At 37.9% G+C, this 16,012-nt stretch overlaps 1 protein-coding gene across 4 annotated transcripts in view; it reads left to right on the top strand.

The window, feature by feature from the left end:
- Positions 1–216: 216 nt before the first annotated feature.
- Positions 217–16,012, top strand: part of TFG (trafficking from ER to golgi regulator) — a 32,967-nt gene continuing 17,171 nt past the window's right edge. For all 4 annotated transcript variants that reach the window (XM_047874874.1, XM_047874873.1, XM_047874872.1 and 1 more), the window contains exons 1-4: positions 217–453; positions 5,460–5,686; positions 9,096–9,179; positions 15,243–15,389. In XM_047874874.1, the coding sequence (XP_047730830.1) occupies positions 5,503–5,686; positions 9,096–9,179; positions 15,243–15,389 (415 nt within the window). In that variant the 5' untranslated portion in view covers positions 217–453; positions 5,460–5,502. The remainder of the gene's footprint in view (positions 454–5,459; positions 5,687–9,095; positions 9,180–15,242; positions 15,390–16,012) is intronic.

Here is a 16,012-nt window from a genome sequence, read left to right as displayed (position 1 = left end):
GAAGTGCCTGGTCACGCCTTGCGCATGCGTACACCCGTCAGCATACGCTGCCACACTCGGTCATCCAGTGAGAAAGCAGAGACTTCGGCCCACGCAGGTTCGGGAACTACCCGTCCCGCGCCTCGGCCTCTGCGCATGCGTTCTGGGTTGCCTGCTTGCTGTGAGGCGGAGCGAAAGGACAGATTTTTTTTTTTTTTTTTCCCTTGTTCCCGCCCCTCTTCTTCCCCCACCTGCCACGTACTGGGCCTGAGATCTCGCTAGGCTTGGTGGGTCTGTGCGATTGGCCGCGGCCGGCGCGAGCCTGCGAGCGAGGTGCGGCGGCGCCGGCGGAGGGCACCGGAGTGGGCCGTGACCGCAGCCTCCTCACGACGCCCCAGAACGCTCCGGCGGCCTCGCACGGGTCCGGTCATCGGAGACCCGCCGAGAGGCAGCCGCGGCGGCCTCGGCAAGCCGGTATGGCCGCTGGGGACGGGGGCGCGGCCGCTCAATCGACAAGGCGGGCGGGGAGACGAGGAAGCGCTGGGACGGCCTCGCTCGAACCAGCGGGTACCCGGCGGGTGGGGCCGGAGGGGGGCTGTGGGAAGGGGCTGGGGCCCGGGAGGGCCCTCGCGCTGGGGAGGGGAGGGCCCGGAGGGGGGGATGGGAGTCCCGCAGGCCACTGTGGCAGGGGGGCAGGCCTCGGGGGTCTCTGGGGGTTGTTTGGGCCGGCAAGTGCTCTTGCTTCGATTCCTCCTGGCTCCAAGGGGTCGGACTGCCCGAGGGAGAGGAGAGGAGGGGGCTTGTGAGGCTTAGGGTGGTCGAGCACCTAACCCCCAGAGGGGCTTGGATGGGTGAAGAATAGAGCCTAAGGGAGTAAGTTTATTGGGGTCACTTAAGAGGAACCTTGTTCCTTAGCTGTGTCAGGGTTTAATCGAGCGCCGACTGGAGGCCCAACCCGGTTTTATAGTGAGGATGATAGCGAACTTTTAAGTTTACTTTACTATGCCCTGTAGTAAGTATTTTAGATGCATAATATCATTTAATCATCACAAGGATCCTTTAAATTTAGAGATCCTTTAAATTTAGATATTATTATGCCTATTTTGTGAGGTTTGGAGAGGTACTTGCCTAAGGTCACGGGGCTGGTAGTGGGAATCTTTACCATCTTACTGGCCAGGCAGGATTTGTGGCTCCTTGGATTCTTTGTAGTAATCAAGGGTTGCTTTTGCTTAGAATTTCTTAAGGAAAATTGCTACCCTGTGGAGGTGCCTAAGCAGGCCCCTCTGAATTTGAGCGGGCTCAACTCATAGGATTAGAGGAGCTGGAGGTTTGGCCACTGAACCTGGATTCTGGTTCGAGGCAGGCTTTTTATGTGTCTTTGGGCATGTCACTTTATTCTTCAGTGCTGAAAACAGCGTTCCTGTTGGAGGACTTGGTAAATTAGCGTCTGTGTCCTTTCTGGACCTCAGAGGGAGTGGGGTATGGACAAGATGGGAGAAGAAAATACTGTAAGGCTCTCACTAGCAGTCCTGGCAGTTGGTAGTTCATTCATTACTAGGCTCTGCCTAGTGACTGGAGTTAGAGAAAAAGAGGACCTGAGTTCTGTTACATAAGAAATGTTGGGGATGGGATTTCCCCTGAAAGGGAGAATTTTGTAGTGTCCTTAGTTTTGTGATAATTGTGTACGTGGATTGAGGAGATGGCTGCACAAACTGGGGACGGCCTTAGGAAAGAAGCTTTGGTTCCTGGCCACAGGGAGTTTACAGTGCATGGGAAACACCAAGGAATAAGTGAATTTGCAGGCAAACATGGCAGATAAAAGGAAAAGAGACTAAAGTTTTGAGATCCATTGGAAATGAATACTGCATAATCCTCCCCCCCAATAAAAAAAACATACTATTAGTTAATTCGATGTTGGAAATTTCTCTTAATTAGGAGTATGTCTGTTCGGGAAATCACTTCAAAGGAGGTACAGTGTGAAGGTCCGACTTAGGAACCGACCCTAACAGTTCAGCTTTCTTCTCCCAATCCCTTATCAGAAATTTATTATTTCTTATTCATCTTTTGTTCAGAGAACAAAAACAAGTCTTTAAATACCTACTATATGTCTGGCACTATTCTAGGTGCTGGTAAGAGTAGATAATAACGTGTTGCTGAAGCTAAACTCTGGTCCTTAACTATGTTCTTGCTGGTTTACGCATCCTCTGGGTAGGAGGAAGTAACTAACATACCTTAATTTACTGAAGTTCTTTATTACTTTCAGACTGTAAGGTGAGCAAGGTGGAATCTTTACCATTTTGTTGAAGTAATTATACTTCAGAGCTTGGCACATAGTAGGTATTAAGTAAATGTTTCCTGACTATAGAAAGTGCTTTGGCTAACAGGTGAAGAGGTTGTATGGAGGTTTCAGTTAATCACAGTGTTCATGAGAAGTTCATTGTGAGAATTGTCAGATAAAGAAAACTATTCTTATTTTATATTAAGACAAGCTTAGCATCCAGATTTAGGAACACAATCCACTCTGTTCTGAACTGACTTAAAGTGTTAGATTCAGTATTTAAGGCCCCATTTAAAAATATTAATATAGCTGTAAAATACAGTACAAGTACAAAAAATAAAAAAAGGAAGAGTGGAAAGAAACAAGGGGAAGGGCAAATTGTGGAGGGTATTTAGTGTTAGGTTAAAGAGAGTTTGAATTTACATCCTGCTGAAAAAGGGATAATCTGAGGATACAGGCCTTCAAGGGCTGACTTTGGGTCCTCACTAAGTGGCATAATTAAAAAATCTGTTGCAGTAACTGGGAAGTTTATTTCCAAGCCATCTGTGATTTGTGGGTCACTGCATCATGGAAAAAGAGTATTTCTAAATTTAAAAAGAAAGAAATTATTAAAATGTTCAGAATATGGCAAGGAGTTCTAGAGACACTCATTTAAGGAATAGTTGGAAGGACATAGGACATTTATATGAAAGAATATTAGGGCATTTATATGTAATATTCATGAAATGACTTAGGATTCCTGAAAACTTTCTCCAGGTATTTGAGGGGGTGATGTGTTGGAGGGTAGATGGGGTGCTTTCACACCAAGAAAAATAATTGTAGAGAGGTACGAAAACTGTAGAATGATTGTAGAGAAGCATGAAAAGCCGGTATGATGTTAACAAATTAAGAGGAAAAAACAGCTGCCAGTAGTAAAACATGAGGTTGAAACTACAGTGTGGCCAGTAGGAGATTGTAGGGCACTTTATTTTATTTTATTTTATTTTATTTTATTTTATTTTATTTTATTTTATTTTTTTGTAGGGCACTTTAAATAAGATCATTTCGGGGGGGGGGCAGGAGGAGGTGGGGAGTTGAAGCTAGGGAAATGCTCAGTAGTTGTAGATGTATTTAAGAACATTTTGGTCTTGAAAACAAGAGATAGACCTTGAGAAGAAGAGCTATTAACACATTATTTAATTGTAACTGTATTTTCTAGAACTCTATAGTAACCATGTAAATTACTAGAGACCTCATAGTATATTTTGAGTTTAGAATTAGTGTCGTTACAGAATAACCACTCTGAAATAATACCTAAAATTAAGATGAAAGTAAAACCCAGGAAGGGAAAATTTTGTAGCAAATTAGTATTTAGTGGCTAGTTCTCTAACATTATCTTATTTCTTTCTTAAAATATGCAATTTAAACGGGGCGCCGGGGTGGCTCAATTGGTTAAGCAGCCGACTTCGGCCCAGGTCATGATCTCGCAGTTTGTGGGTTTGAGCCCCACGTTGGGCTCTCGCGGTTTGTGGGCCGGAGCCTGGAGCCTGCTTCGGATTCTGTGTCTCCCTCTCTCTGTCCCTCCCTCGCTCGCACACGTGCGCACTCTCTCTCAAAAATAAATAAAAACATTAAAAAAATTTTTTAAAAATTTAAAAAATGCAATTTAAACATACACAGCCACTCAGGTTTGGGGAGGGGTGAGGTATAGAATATTAAGAGACAATAGTGGACATTCTTACTAGAAAGCTCCAGAGGATGTCATTCATTTGTCTTTTCTCCTTAAGTTCCCAAAATAGATAGGAAAATTAGAGAAAATACTAGTGAGGTCTTTCTTATTTTAGAGAGAAACATTTCAGACTCTAGTGTTCACACATGATTTTCTCTTTAGAGTTAGCATTTAGTTATAGGCTAATATAGAGTGAAAGCCAGTATTCTTCATTTAACAAAATTGAATGACTTCCATGTGCTAGACCAGTATTGTTCTGGGCTCAGGAATACAATGAACAAAACCATTTACTTCTTTACTTTCTAGTGGAAAAGACAATACAAAATTAATTCTTAATGTCTGGGAGTGATAAGTGCTTTGAAGAAAATTGAAGCAGGGTAAGAAAGTGAAAGAAGATCCATTTTAGCTTAGATGGTCAGGGCAAACCTCTGAGAAATGAAGATTTGATCAGAGATCTGAATCATGTGAGTTTTGAAAAGGGCTCATGACAAAGGGAACAGCAAGTGCAAAGCCTTGAATTGAGAAGGAGAACTTAAAGTGTGGGTGCAGCAGTGTAACCAGGGAGAGAAGTAGGAAATGAGGTTAAATACTTGGCTAGGGGCCAGAGGCCAGATCATGACCTTGTAGTTCTGGCTTTTATTAAAACTGAGATGTGAATCCATTGGAAGATTTTAAGCAGAGTGACATTAGATTTTATTCAACAGGATAATTCTAAATTCGAGAATAGATTAAAAGTGGACAAAGGTAAAAAGGCAGACTGCTTAGGAGTCTTATGCAGTAATGCAGGCAAGAGCTTTAGATCAAGCTGGTAGAGGTAAAGTTACTGAAGTGATTGGAATATAGAGATATTTTAAAGATAGTAGCAACTAGATTGTTGGCTATTTGGACTTATTTTTTTTTTCTTTTAAATCTTGAACACCTAGAAGAAAGAAATTGTCACTAACTGAGTTGGAGAAGACTACAGGAAAAGCGGATTTTGGGGAGAGGATCAGGAGTTTGTTTTCGGACATGTTAAATTAGAAATCTAAATGGTAATGGCAGATAGGTGGTTAGATATATGGGTAAAATAATAATTGCCAAAAATAATGAAACTTGTTTTCTTATGCACATACTGAAGTTATCTCCATTTTAACATGATGAATGGGGTAACATTGGAACAGTAAATCTCTTTTGAAGACCAGAATTTCTTAGATTCCAATAGTAGTTTTGCTTTTCAACTTTTTTTTCTTTAAAGTTTATTTATATTGAGAGAGACACAGAGAGAGAGAGCATGAGCAGGGGAGGGGCAGAGAGAGAGGGAGAGAGAATCCCAAGTAGGCTCCGCACTGTCAGCACAGAGCCCTACACTGGCCTGGATCTCACGAACTGTGAGATCATGACCTGAACTGAAATCAAGAGTCGGATGCTTAACTGACTGAGCCACCCAGGCGCCCTGCTTTTCAACTTTTAAGAAATGTTTTTATAGCTGTTTAATCACCAAAACCATTTTATCAGTCTTTCCCTAGAGTTGTATATACGCAACATCCTGGAGTCCACCATGAATGGACAGTTGGACCTAAGTGGGAAGCTGATCATCAAAGCTCAACTTGGGGAGGATATTCGACGAATTCCCATTCATAATGAAGATATTACTTATGATGAATTAGTGCTAATGATGCAGCGAGTTTTCAGAGGAAAACTTCTGAGTAATGACGAAGTTACAATAAAGTATAAAGATGAAGGTAAGATTGTTTCTAAAGTTAGTCATTAAAAGTCTAAGTATTGTATGTGTTCTTTTGCCTATCTTTTATTGAATAGCTCATTATAAATTTCCCTTGTGTCATAATTGAGTACCCTCTTTAATGGGATATATATGTAGCTGATTATAATTCTTTTATAAGTTAAAAATAGCTAAGTGATTTATTATTAAAAATGGGGTTTTTAGTAATCACTTTCACAGAATATATATTTTTAAAGTTTATTTATTTAGAGAGAGAGAGTGTGCGTGTGCACCTCTGCGAGTGGGGGAAGGACAAAGAGAGAAAGAGAGAGGTGAGAGAGAGAATATCCCAAGCAGGCTCCATGCTATCAGCACAGAGCCCAACACAGGGCTCAGTCTCACAAATCATGAGATTGTGACCTGAGCTGAAATCAAGAGAGGACAGCTTAACCCACCTAGCCACCCAGGTGCCCCACTTTCACAAATATTTTTACAAGCATTTTTTTTCTTTCCTGCTCATGCAATTTTGGCTTCCTTTTTGCTTTTAAAACCAACTTTCACTCATATTTCCCAAAGTGAAAGAGGTATCAGTAGGTATTGGATGAAAAATGTTTTCATGGTCAACTAAGTGTGAGAAAGCTGGTTGAAACAGAAATGTGTTTCTTTACTGCAGGAATTTTTAGAACATGTAATAATGCTGATACACATTGTCTGTTTATAGTATTCAGTGTCCCTAGACTCATTTGACCACAAAACTGTTTTTATGGCAATGGGTTTTATATGACAGATGTTGCATCAGACACACAGTGGAATTAAAATCATAGACTGTCTTTATTTCATCTTCTTTAAACCTTCTTCTTTGTAAACATCTCTACTGAAATTGTACTTTAGGTACTTTAGGTGGTTACCAGTTTTTTTCTGCTGAATTTATTTCCAGTCTGTTTCACCTTGATCTTTATACTTGGCATTGCTACCCCCATACCATCCTTTTAAAAATAACTCTTATCCCTTAACATCTCTGACACTACTGTCCCAGTTTTCTTATCACTAACGGCCATTTTCCTGTCTCTCGGTGTGCTGGCTTAAAGTAATGCCTGCTGTTAATAATAGAAATCTTAAAATTTCAGTGGTTTAACACTCAAGAGATCATTCAAAGGCCCAGGTTGACAGAAGCTGTGTTATGTTCAACACATGGCTTATAAGCTCACCTTGAGCATTAACATCCAGCAGGCAGATAGATGAAGACAGAGTGTAGAGGATTACGTGAGGGATTGTACTCCCTGGGCCTTGAGGTAGTGTTTATCATTTCTGTTCACATCAAGCTGGCCAGACCCCATCACATGGCTCTGCTGAACTGTCAGTGGCTTGGAGTATGTCCCTGGTTGGCCCACTTTCCAACAACCTATACTCTTTAGGGAAATATAAAAATATAAATCACTGATGATCAATCAGCTAGCTGGCCATTTAGCTACAGGTGTAATTTTTTTTTTTTACAAAGTATGGTCTAATGGTACCCAAAACTAATTTTGAGAGTCACCTGGATGGTAAAAGAGAGCAATTGCTTCTCATTCTCTTTCCTAATACAATCTCATCTACTTCTAATATGTTGACTTTAACCTTTTTGACTTCCAAGTGTGTGCCTTAATTTGATCAATTTGTTCTTTTTCTTCACTTTAGAACTCAAATTTTTAACAGCTTTCATTTTATCTGAGATGCTATGCTCTTGCCTCAAACTTGTATATTTTAAGCTGACCTCACTATTTATCTAGCTTGCTCTTAAATCCCTTATTTTTGTTTAGGGCAAGGATTGGTAAACTTTTCTCTAAAAGATCAGATAATATTTTAGCACTGTGGGTCATATTAAGTCTCTATTTCATCTACCTTTTTTTTGAAAACCTTTAAAAAAAATGTAAAAGCCATTCTTGGTTCATAGTCCTATAAACAGGGATTTTTTTTTTTTTTTAAATTTTTTTTTTCAACGTTTATTTATTTTTGGGACAGAGAGAGAGCATGAACGGGCGAGGGGCAGAGAGAGAGGGAGACACAGAATCGGAAACAGGCTCCAGGCTCTGAGCCATCAGCCCAGAGCCCGATGCGGGGCTCAAACTCACGGACCGCGGGATTGTGACCTGGCTGAAGTCGGACGCTTAACCGACTGCGCCACCCAGGCGCCCCTAAACAGGGATTTTTGACCATTGGTCTCACTTTATGGACCCCTAACTTAAGGGTATCTTCAGTGTTGAAATTTTGTCCTCCACATCTAGTTACCACATTGGATTTGTTTTTCACAGTTTCTAAGTGTTTTGAATTGTACAGGTTTGTGTTACTTGTGGTAATTGTATAGACTGTTAGGTATTAATTAGGGTGGAGGACTGGCTTAGGTAAAGTTCTTGCCATCATATATTTCTGTTGTGAAATTCAGAAAGTAAAAAAGGCAGTTACAGAAGGTTTTCTGTTTATATATATATACTTTATTAAAAATATATTTATGAGTAAAATCTCTGAAGTCTGAACATTAGATATGTTATAAGAAGTGGGTCTGGTTATAAGATCTTAGATCTTATAAAGATCTAAGAATAGTGATAAAATCTTCAGTTATGGCTTTTGTTGCCAGCTTTGTTCAAACTAAATCTGCCTAGTCAGTGTTTTTGGTGTAGCAGAACATCCTTGGAGCAGCCTCCCCAGGACAGAACTACCATCCTTACTCCCCTTCCCCAACCCAGCTGTGTCTGTGAAGATAGCCAGCAGAGGCTCCTGACCCAACTCCTTGCCTCTGGGTGCTTTTCTGTTCTTTTTCTCTCCAGAGAACATTTTCCCTGAGCCCTTTGAAAGCTTTTGAAACAAGCAGCTGATAGACCGATTATAATATTCTTTAACTTTGAGATCTCGGAGATTATAGAATCTTGTGTATATGAGTATTTTTTCTAAGGAGAGTTGATAGTTTTCATCTTAGTATCAAAATGGTCAGTGACCCTTTTAGTTACTGCTATAATAGCTTCCTCTACATTTGTGTCAGTGGTGTTTTACTGTACTTAGAATTACATTTTGAACACTGAGAATCTTTATTTCTTTAACATTTGATAAATATATTTAAATTTTTTGGAATGGAAAGATTTCAGTCTAAACCAATAATTTGTTATGTTGCTACCATGAATGCCCTGGTGACTTATAAAGGATCGTCATATGTTAATCTTAGCTATGTTTTGGCTCTTCTTAATGAGGATATGATAAATAGCCTTGTTATAAAAGTAATAAGCAAAATTGATATTCTTTTGAACAGATACATCTTTCCTAGATCCTTTAATGTTTAAGGTTTTTATGGGACATTCTAATTATGCTCTGTTACCTACATTTTCAATTTTAATTTAATGTATATCCTAGTTTATTACTGATACAAATCTGAAACTCACTTCTGTTTGCTTAAATTCCAGATGGAGACCTTATAACAATTTTTGATAGTTCTGACCTTTCTTTTGCAATTCAGTGTAGTAGAATACTGAAACTGACGTTATTTGGTAAGTGGTAAATCTTCTAATAAATTTACTATTTTATCCATTGTGTTTTTGTTGAAGACTTTTTAGCTTTTCTTTTTAAAGACTCAGAATTAAGCGATAACTTTTTCAGCTGTATCTGAATTTTTGAATTATTAGGCCTGCCTGAATTCTTTTTTTTCTTTCCCGAAGATTAATAGAAACTGGTTACATTTAAAATCTCCATCTGCTCGGTATCCTACATAGTAATGGGTGCCACTTATAGAAGTATTTCCAGGATTGAAAGTAATTGCAGTATTGAGACTACCTTTATTAAGTTTTAAATTTATTCAATTTATTCATTATATTAAGTTCTTAGTACTCTGAGAATATAGAATTATTTTCCATAAATGTAACATGTTTTTACTTATTCTCAGAGCTTAACATATAGGCCTAAGACTGTAGACATTATTTTTTAAGGAGTACTTAAAGATTAAATTAGAAGTAGTTTTGATTAAAAAAAAAAAATAAGCAAATACAAGACTAATTTTAATCTTTTAGATTTTGTATTTTTGTAGACAGTAACAGATTTGTGAGGTAGAACTCTTAAAAGATAAGATAGAAAAGATTACAGAGTTTAAGTGGTAGCATGCTTATGTGAAAAATAAAATCTGGGCCTTTTTTTCTAGATGTTTTGTTTAGCTTTTTTTAATAAGTTATGTGACACTGAACCTTTTGGTTCATGAAACCTGATGTGGGCCAGTTGGTTTAATTTGTATCTATTTCATCTCCATGTAGGAAGGGTGAATGTTAGTTAGATTTTAAAATGCTAATAACAAATAAAAGCTGTTTAAGAAATTTTTAAATAAAAGGTATGATTGCACAGTATTGAATCTAAAATCCTTAACCACTAGCAGCCAGCTATCAGGAAGGTTCAATAAACTGAAAATCTTCCTTCCAGAAACACTGAGGACATTTTAGATTAACTATTATAAATGTGTTTTTTGAAATATATACTTGAAGTTGCTCAGGAGAGTAAGAGAAATGTCCAGAGACCAAAAGACAGATGAAATTAAAAACTGGGACCAGTAGTACCAAAGGGTGAGACTTGGTGTGCTTTTGGTGTTAATGGTCAAGGTTTTATTCTGCATAGTCTAAAGACTAGTCATTTGGTGTCTACATAGTAGAGGCCTTGGGTCCTAGACCCTCAGTGGGGTGTTCTAAAAAAGAATTTTTTTTTTAAGTTTTACTTATTTTGAGAGAGCATGCATGCACACGTGGTGGGGGAGGAGGGGGGGAGAGAGACTCCCAAGCAGGCTCTGCACTATCAGCACAGAGCCTGACATGGGGTTTGAACTCATGAACCCTGTGATCATGACGTGAGCTGAAATCAAGAGTTGAATGCTTAACTGACTGAGCCATCCAGGCACCCCTAAAAAAGAATATTGTAAAAGAAAAATACCTCTCTGTTGGTACAGGAAAAATCAAGGAATTGATACAGGAAACTCTCATACCCTGAAGCTGTTGGGTTTGTAAAGGCTCCCTTGAGGATTTCTAACCATGGTTGCTAGGTGGGGTTGGATTTAAATTTAAACTGTCTTCAAAGATGGGGAACTCACAGGCACAGATACTACCATAAAAAATGGTAAGAAGTAAAGGCAGAAATCTCTTAGAGTAAGTTCTCAATCCAGGTCATGGGCTGCTTCTAGACAAAATCCAAAATCCTGTTGATGAACTTAGAGTTTAGAACTGTAAGACATGTGAAACAATCCATGTAGGCCAGAAACAATGGCCACAACTAATAGTGCAGTTAGACTTCCAAGAACTTGCAGTTAATAGAAGTGGTCATCTATAAAATAATATTAAAAATTATTAGATGTAAAAGAAATAAGAATGTAAGAACAAGGCACTATGAAAAAAGGATAAACAGATTTTAAAAACAAATCAAGATAACTTTTGGAAATGAAAAGTATAATCATTCAAATTAAATACAAAGAGGAGAGGTAAAATGGATTAGTCACAGTGGAAGAGAGAATTATTGAACTAGAAGGTAGTCTAAAGAAATTACGGAATAAAGCACCAAAACAGAGATGAAGAATATAAGATAGAATTTAAGAATAAGAAAGTCCAGCCTATTTCCATTAAGACTTTAAAGAAGGAGATATAATGGGGGAGTGGAAATATTTGAGGAGGTAATGGCTAAAGAAATTTTCAGAATTATATAAAAGATATAAACTCGGATTCAGGAGGAAAAGTAGTCCTGAGCAGGGTAAGTAAAAACAAAACTCTCCTGGACATATTGTCACAAAACTGGAAAATATGTAAGGCAAAAAGATAATCTTACAAGTAGCCTGAAAGAATAAGACTGATCATCTAGCAAGCAATTAGAGTTTTGGTAGACTTCTTCATAGTAATAATGGAAGCCAGAGACAGTAGAATAGCATCTTCCAACTGTTCAGAAAAAAAATCTGGAAAAGTAGCTTTCTATAGTGTGCTACACTTAAGGAATAAAGGGAGAAAAAAACATCAAAAATAAAAAGACTGAGGATTTACCACTCATGGACCCTGTTAAAAGAATAAAAGAGTTCTTTAGCAAAAAGGAAATTGAGTCCAGAAGAATGGTGAAACCTGCAAGAAATTGTGAGCAAATAAACTGGTCAACATGTAAATTTAAATGAGCACTGATAATAACAACAACAACAATAGTTTTAGAAATATAGAAAGATGGGACAAAAGTCCTGATCATTAATTGTATGTAAGACAGGAAAGGATGATAGGAATTACATTTTTTTAAAGTTTATTTCTTTATTTTGAGAGAGAAAGTGTGAGTCAGGGACAGGCCGAGAGAGAGAGGGAGAGAGACAATCTGAAGCAGGCTCCATGTGGTCAGTGCAGAGCTGGACACAGGCCTTGAACCCAAGAACCATGGGATCATAACCTGAGCCAAGGTTGGATGCTTAACCAGCTGAGCCACCCAGGTGTCCAGGAATTAAAATATTAAATTTTTTTTAACATTCATTCATTTTTTTGAGAGAGAGAGAGTGCGAGCAGGGAAGAGACAGACAGAGGGGGAGACACAGAATCTGAAGCAGGCTCCAGGCTCTGAGCTGTCAGCATAGAGCCCAACCCAGGGCTCAACCTCACGAACTGAGATCATGACCTGAGCTAAAGTTGGACGCTTAACCGACTAAGGGTAAAGAAGGAAACAGAGTACCTACTTGGTTCACTAGATGATGAGGAAAAGAAGCAGAGAGAAAGCTTGATAAATATATAGTATAAAATACTAACTACAATGCACACAAATGGACTAAATGTACATGTTAAAAGACTCTTATTGGAGTTAAACCAGATTTAATTACATGCTTATTATAAGAGACATACTGAAATATTATGATGCAAAGTTTGAAAGTAAAGGGCTAATATTATACTAGACAAACTCAAACCTAGTTAGGAATACTAACAGAATGGAGTAAAAAATTCCCTAGTAATAGTCACTTCATAGTGATAAAAAGCATAATTCACTGGGAGTATGTAATAATTCTGAACACTTATACGTCATAGCCATAGATGTTCCCTAAGGAAAAATAAATTCACAATCATGGGAGAGCTTTTATTACTCTTCTCTGGGAAACTGGTAAATCAAGCAGGCTCAGAATTATTAGTAGGGATAGAGAAAATTTGAACAGATCAAATACAGGCTTGGTCTTATGCATCTAGCAATTAAGAAGGGGTATGATTGTTTTGAGCACATATGGATATTTATATAAAAATTAACCACATAGTGGTTTTTCCAACAAATTTCAATAAGTTCTAGAGAAGAGATACCCTGGAGGTCACATTCTCTGGCTTCATTTAGAAACCACTGGACAAAAAAGATAACATACACTATGGGAGTCAGTCTGTGTTATCTTTTGGTTTTTGAGGATAAAAATATGCTTTAACATAAAAAAGAAATTATAATGGGAATTAGAAATTATTAGCTATGACTTCTATATAACAAAGTTTTTAGAGTATGCTAAAGTAAAACTTGAGGGGATATTTGGTAGCCTTCTATACAAGAAGGACAAAGTAAGCTGAAATAACTTATAAGGAAAAATTAATAAAGAGCAGAAGTGGACTAGAAGTCAGGGAATTGATAGGATCAACAATTCTGACGAGATAACAAATTTGCAAACTTCTGTAAGATTAATTAAGAAAAAAGGCACAAACAATGGTAGGAATGAAAAGGGGCATACTACAAATACATTGCAGTGAGGAAGAGTGAATACCGTGGAAGAACAATGGGGTGTCTCAGTAAAAGTATTGGAAAGGATTTTTCATAGGGCTTAGGTGTATGGTAGAGGATTTTGGATAAGGTTCAAGGAAGTGGGACTTGCTATAGACTGGATGCCGTTAGTAGGTGGAGATGGTCCTGTGATTGGGTATGTAACTAAATTTTATGCAGAAGGTGGGAGGAGTTGTGGCTAAAGCTTCAATTAGTGGAACAGCAGCCATCACTCATTTTAGCTAGGGATGTTGGTCATTTTTGTGGTTTGGTTATTGTTCTTGTTTTGTCTGAGTTCTCACATGATTATGCAGTGGTGCTGTTTTCATCTTCCATCTATCACAGTCACAGAGTGACCTTTTCTAATGGTTGATGTTCTTTGAGATTGTTCATGTTCAGCAAGAGAACACCACGGCTTACTTGTGAGTGCCAGGCCAGCTTCTGGCAGCACTAAGGTCTGTCTTACAGGACTAGGCCAGTTCCTGGTTGTCAGGAGCTGCTTTTCTCCTTTTTAGGTATTAAAGAAAACCTAGTAATACCCTAAAAAGTCAGTAATTAATTCATGTAGGTAGGAGATTGTATTGAACTTCCTTGTAGATATATGGACAGTATGTAAAATATTGGTGAGTTGTCTTCAAAAAACTTCTATTGCTGGTTTGATATTTGCAACTCAGTTAACAAAGAATCCCTGCACCTTTATTTAAATGGATTTCCTTTTTTAATTTGTTACCTTAGTAATTTGTATATATGTGTACTGGCAGTGCATAAAGCATTTTAATTTAATTTTTGAACTCCTGTCTTGAAGTGTGCATTCAGAACCTTGTTACTTTTCTTTTTTTTTGTTGTTTTTGTTTTTGTTTTTAAAGTAACCTTTAGTGGTGGCAATCTTTGTTGCTGGGTGAAGGATTTCTCATATTTTTTCTTTACTTTTAAGTCAGTTGGAAGTCATTTGGACAGAATTGTTACATGAGGTAACGTTGCCTTCATTTAAAAAAAGACCCAATGATTATTAAATAATCTTTGTCTTTTTGTGGCTTTTATACTGCTTTTGGAAGTAACCACTTTGAAGGACAGTGGTGATTTGGATTCATGAATTCTGCATTTTTTTTAATAGGTTACTTTTTAGGTCAGTTATTTTAGGTGGCTATTTTTTCTTTTTTTAGATCAAAAAGTAGGCAAGAGGGATAATAGAACTGTCAGTCATGTTGCACCTTTTAACATATATATTTAGAATAATGTATTGATTGTATTACTTTAAGAATATAAAATAGTGTGGGGTGGGGTCCTGCATGGCTTAGTCGGTTAAGCATCTGATTCTTGATTTCAGCTCAAGTCATGATCTCATGGTTTTTGAGTTCAAGCCCCGAGTCAGGCCCTGTGCTGACAGTGCAGAGCCTACTTGGGATTCTCTCTCTCCCTTCCTCTCTGCTCCTCCCACGCTGGCACTTGCTCATGCACTCTTTCTCTGTCTCAAAAATAAATAACTTAAAAAAGAACAGTGTGTGGTAAAAATGAGCTTTTGAAGGTACATCATTTCTCTTAAAAATATATTAAAGCTTTAGTTTACTATATTTTTTTCCTAATAAAACTTTTTTTAAGCTAATATCATAGGCCATAGATGTGGCATCCACAAAGACTGATGAATATTTTTTTTTCCAAAAAGCAAATTTTTAGTAATAAAGAATCCTTTCCTTAAAAAGAGTTTTCATTTAAATGTCATCATTAGGTGTCTTGTTTGATTTTCACTTTTTCAAAAAATCCATTTATCTTTCCTTATTGCTATCGTTGTGTTGATTTTTAAAGAATGTTGCCTAATTTTGAGCAAATTAATGCTTTTATTCCAGTTAATGGCCAACCAAGACCCCTAGAATCAAGTCAAGTGAAGTATCTCCGTCGAGAGCTGATAGAACTGCGAAATAAAGTGAATCGTTTGTTGGATAGCTTGGAACCACCTGGAGAACCAGGACCTTCCACCAATATTCCTGAAAATGGTAGACTGTGAATCCATTTTATTCTGCTTTATTATTCTTATATATTTATAAAATTTATTATTTTAATTTCAGTATACAGCATTATATTAGTTTCAGGTGTAGAATATAGTGATTCAGCGATTCCATACGTCATCAGGTGCTCATCATGACATCCTTAATTCCCATCACCTATTTTATCCATCCTCCCCTCACCCAACTCTCCTCTGGTAACCATCGGTTTGTCCTCTATAGTTAAGAGTCTGTTTTTGTTTTTGTCTCTCTCTCTCTCTCTCTCTTTTTTTCCTTTGCTCGTTTGTTTCTTAAATTCCACATGAGTGAAATCATATGGTATTTGTTTTTGGACTTTTTTCACTTAGTGTTATACTATGTGCTCATACCTTTTTGCAGTTTTGTTTTTTTTTTTTAAGTTGGCACCTTCATTGTTACCCTTTCTTATTCCTGCGTCTCTGCTAGTATTCAAACCTGCTGTTCTTTAGGATTACCAGGAGAGGTATTTTACCAATTTCTGCATCTCGTTGTAGACCTACTAGAGAGTAGGACCTGGGAATCCCATTTTTAAAGTACTCTCTGGTTGATTCTTTGCAACTAGTCTTAAACCCCTGGGTGTATGAATAGGTCAGTTT

This window comes from Prionailurus viverrinus, chromosome C2 (assembly GCF_022837055.1).
Source record: "Prionailurus viverrinus isolate Anna chromosome C2, UM_Priviv_1.0, whole genome shotgun sequence".
Taxonomy (NCBI): domain Eukaryota; kingdom Metazoa; phylum Chordata; class Mammalia; order Carnivora; family Felidae; genus Prionailurus; species Prionailurus viverrinus.
This window is presented reverse-complemented; position numbering and strand designations above follow the sequence as displayed.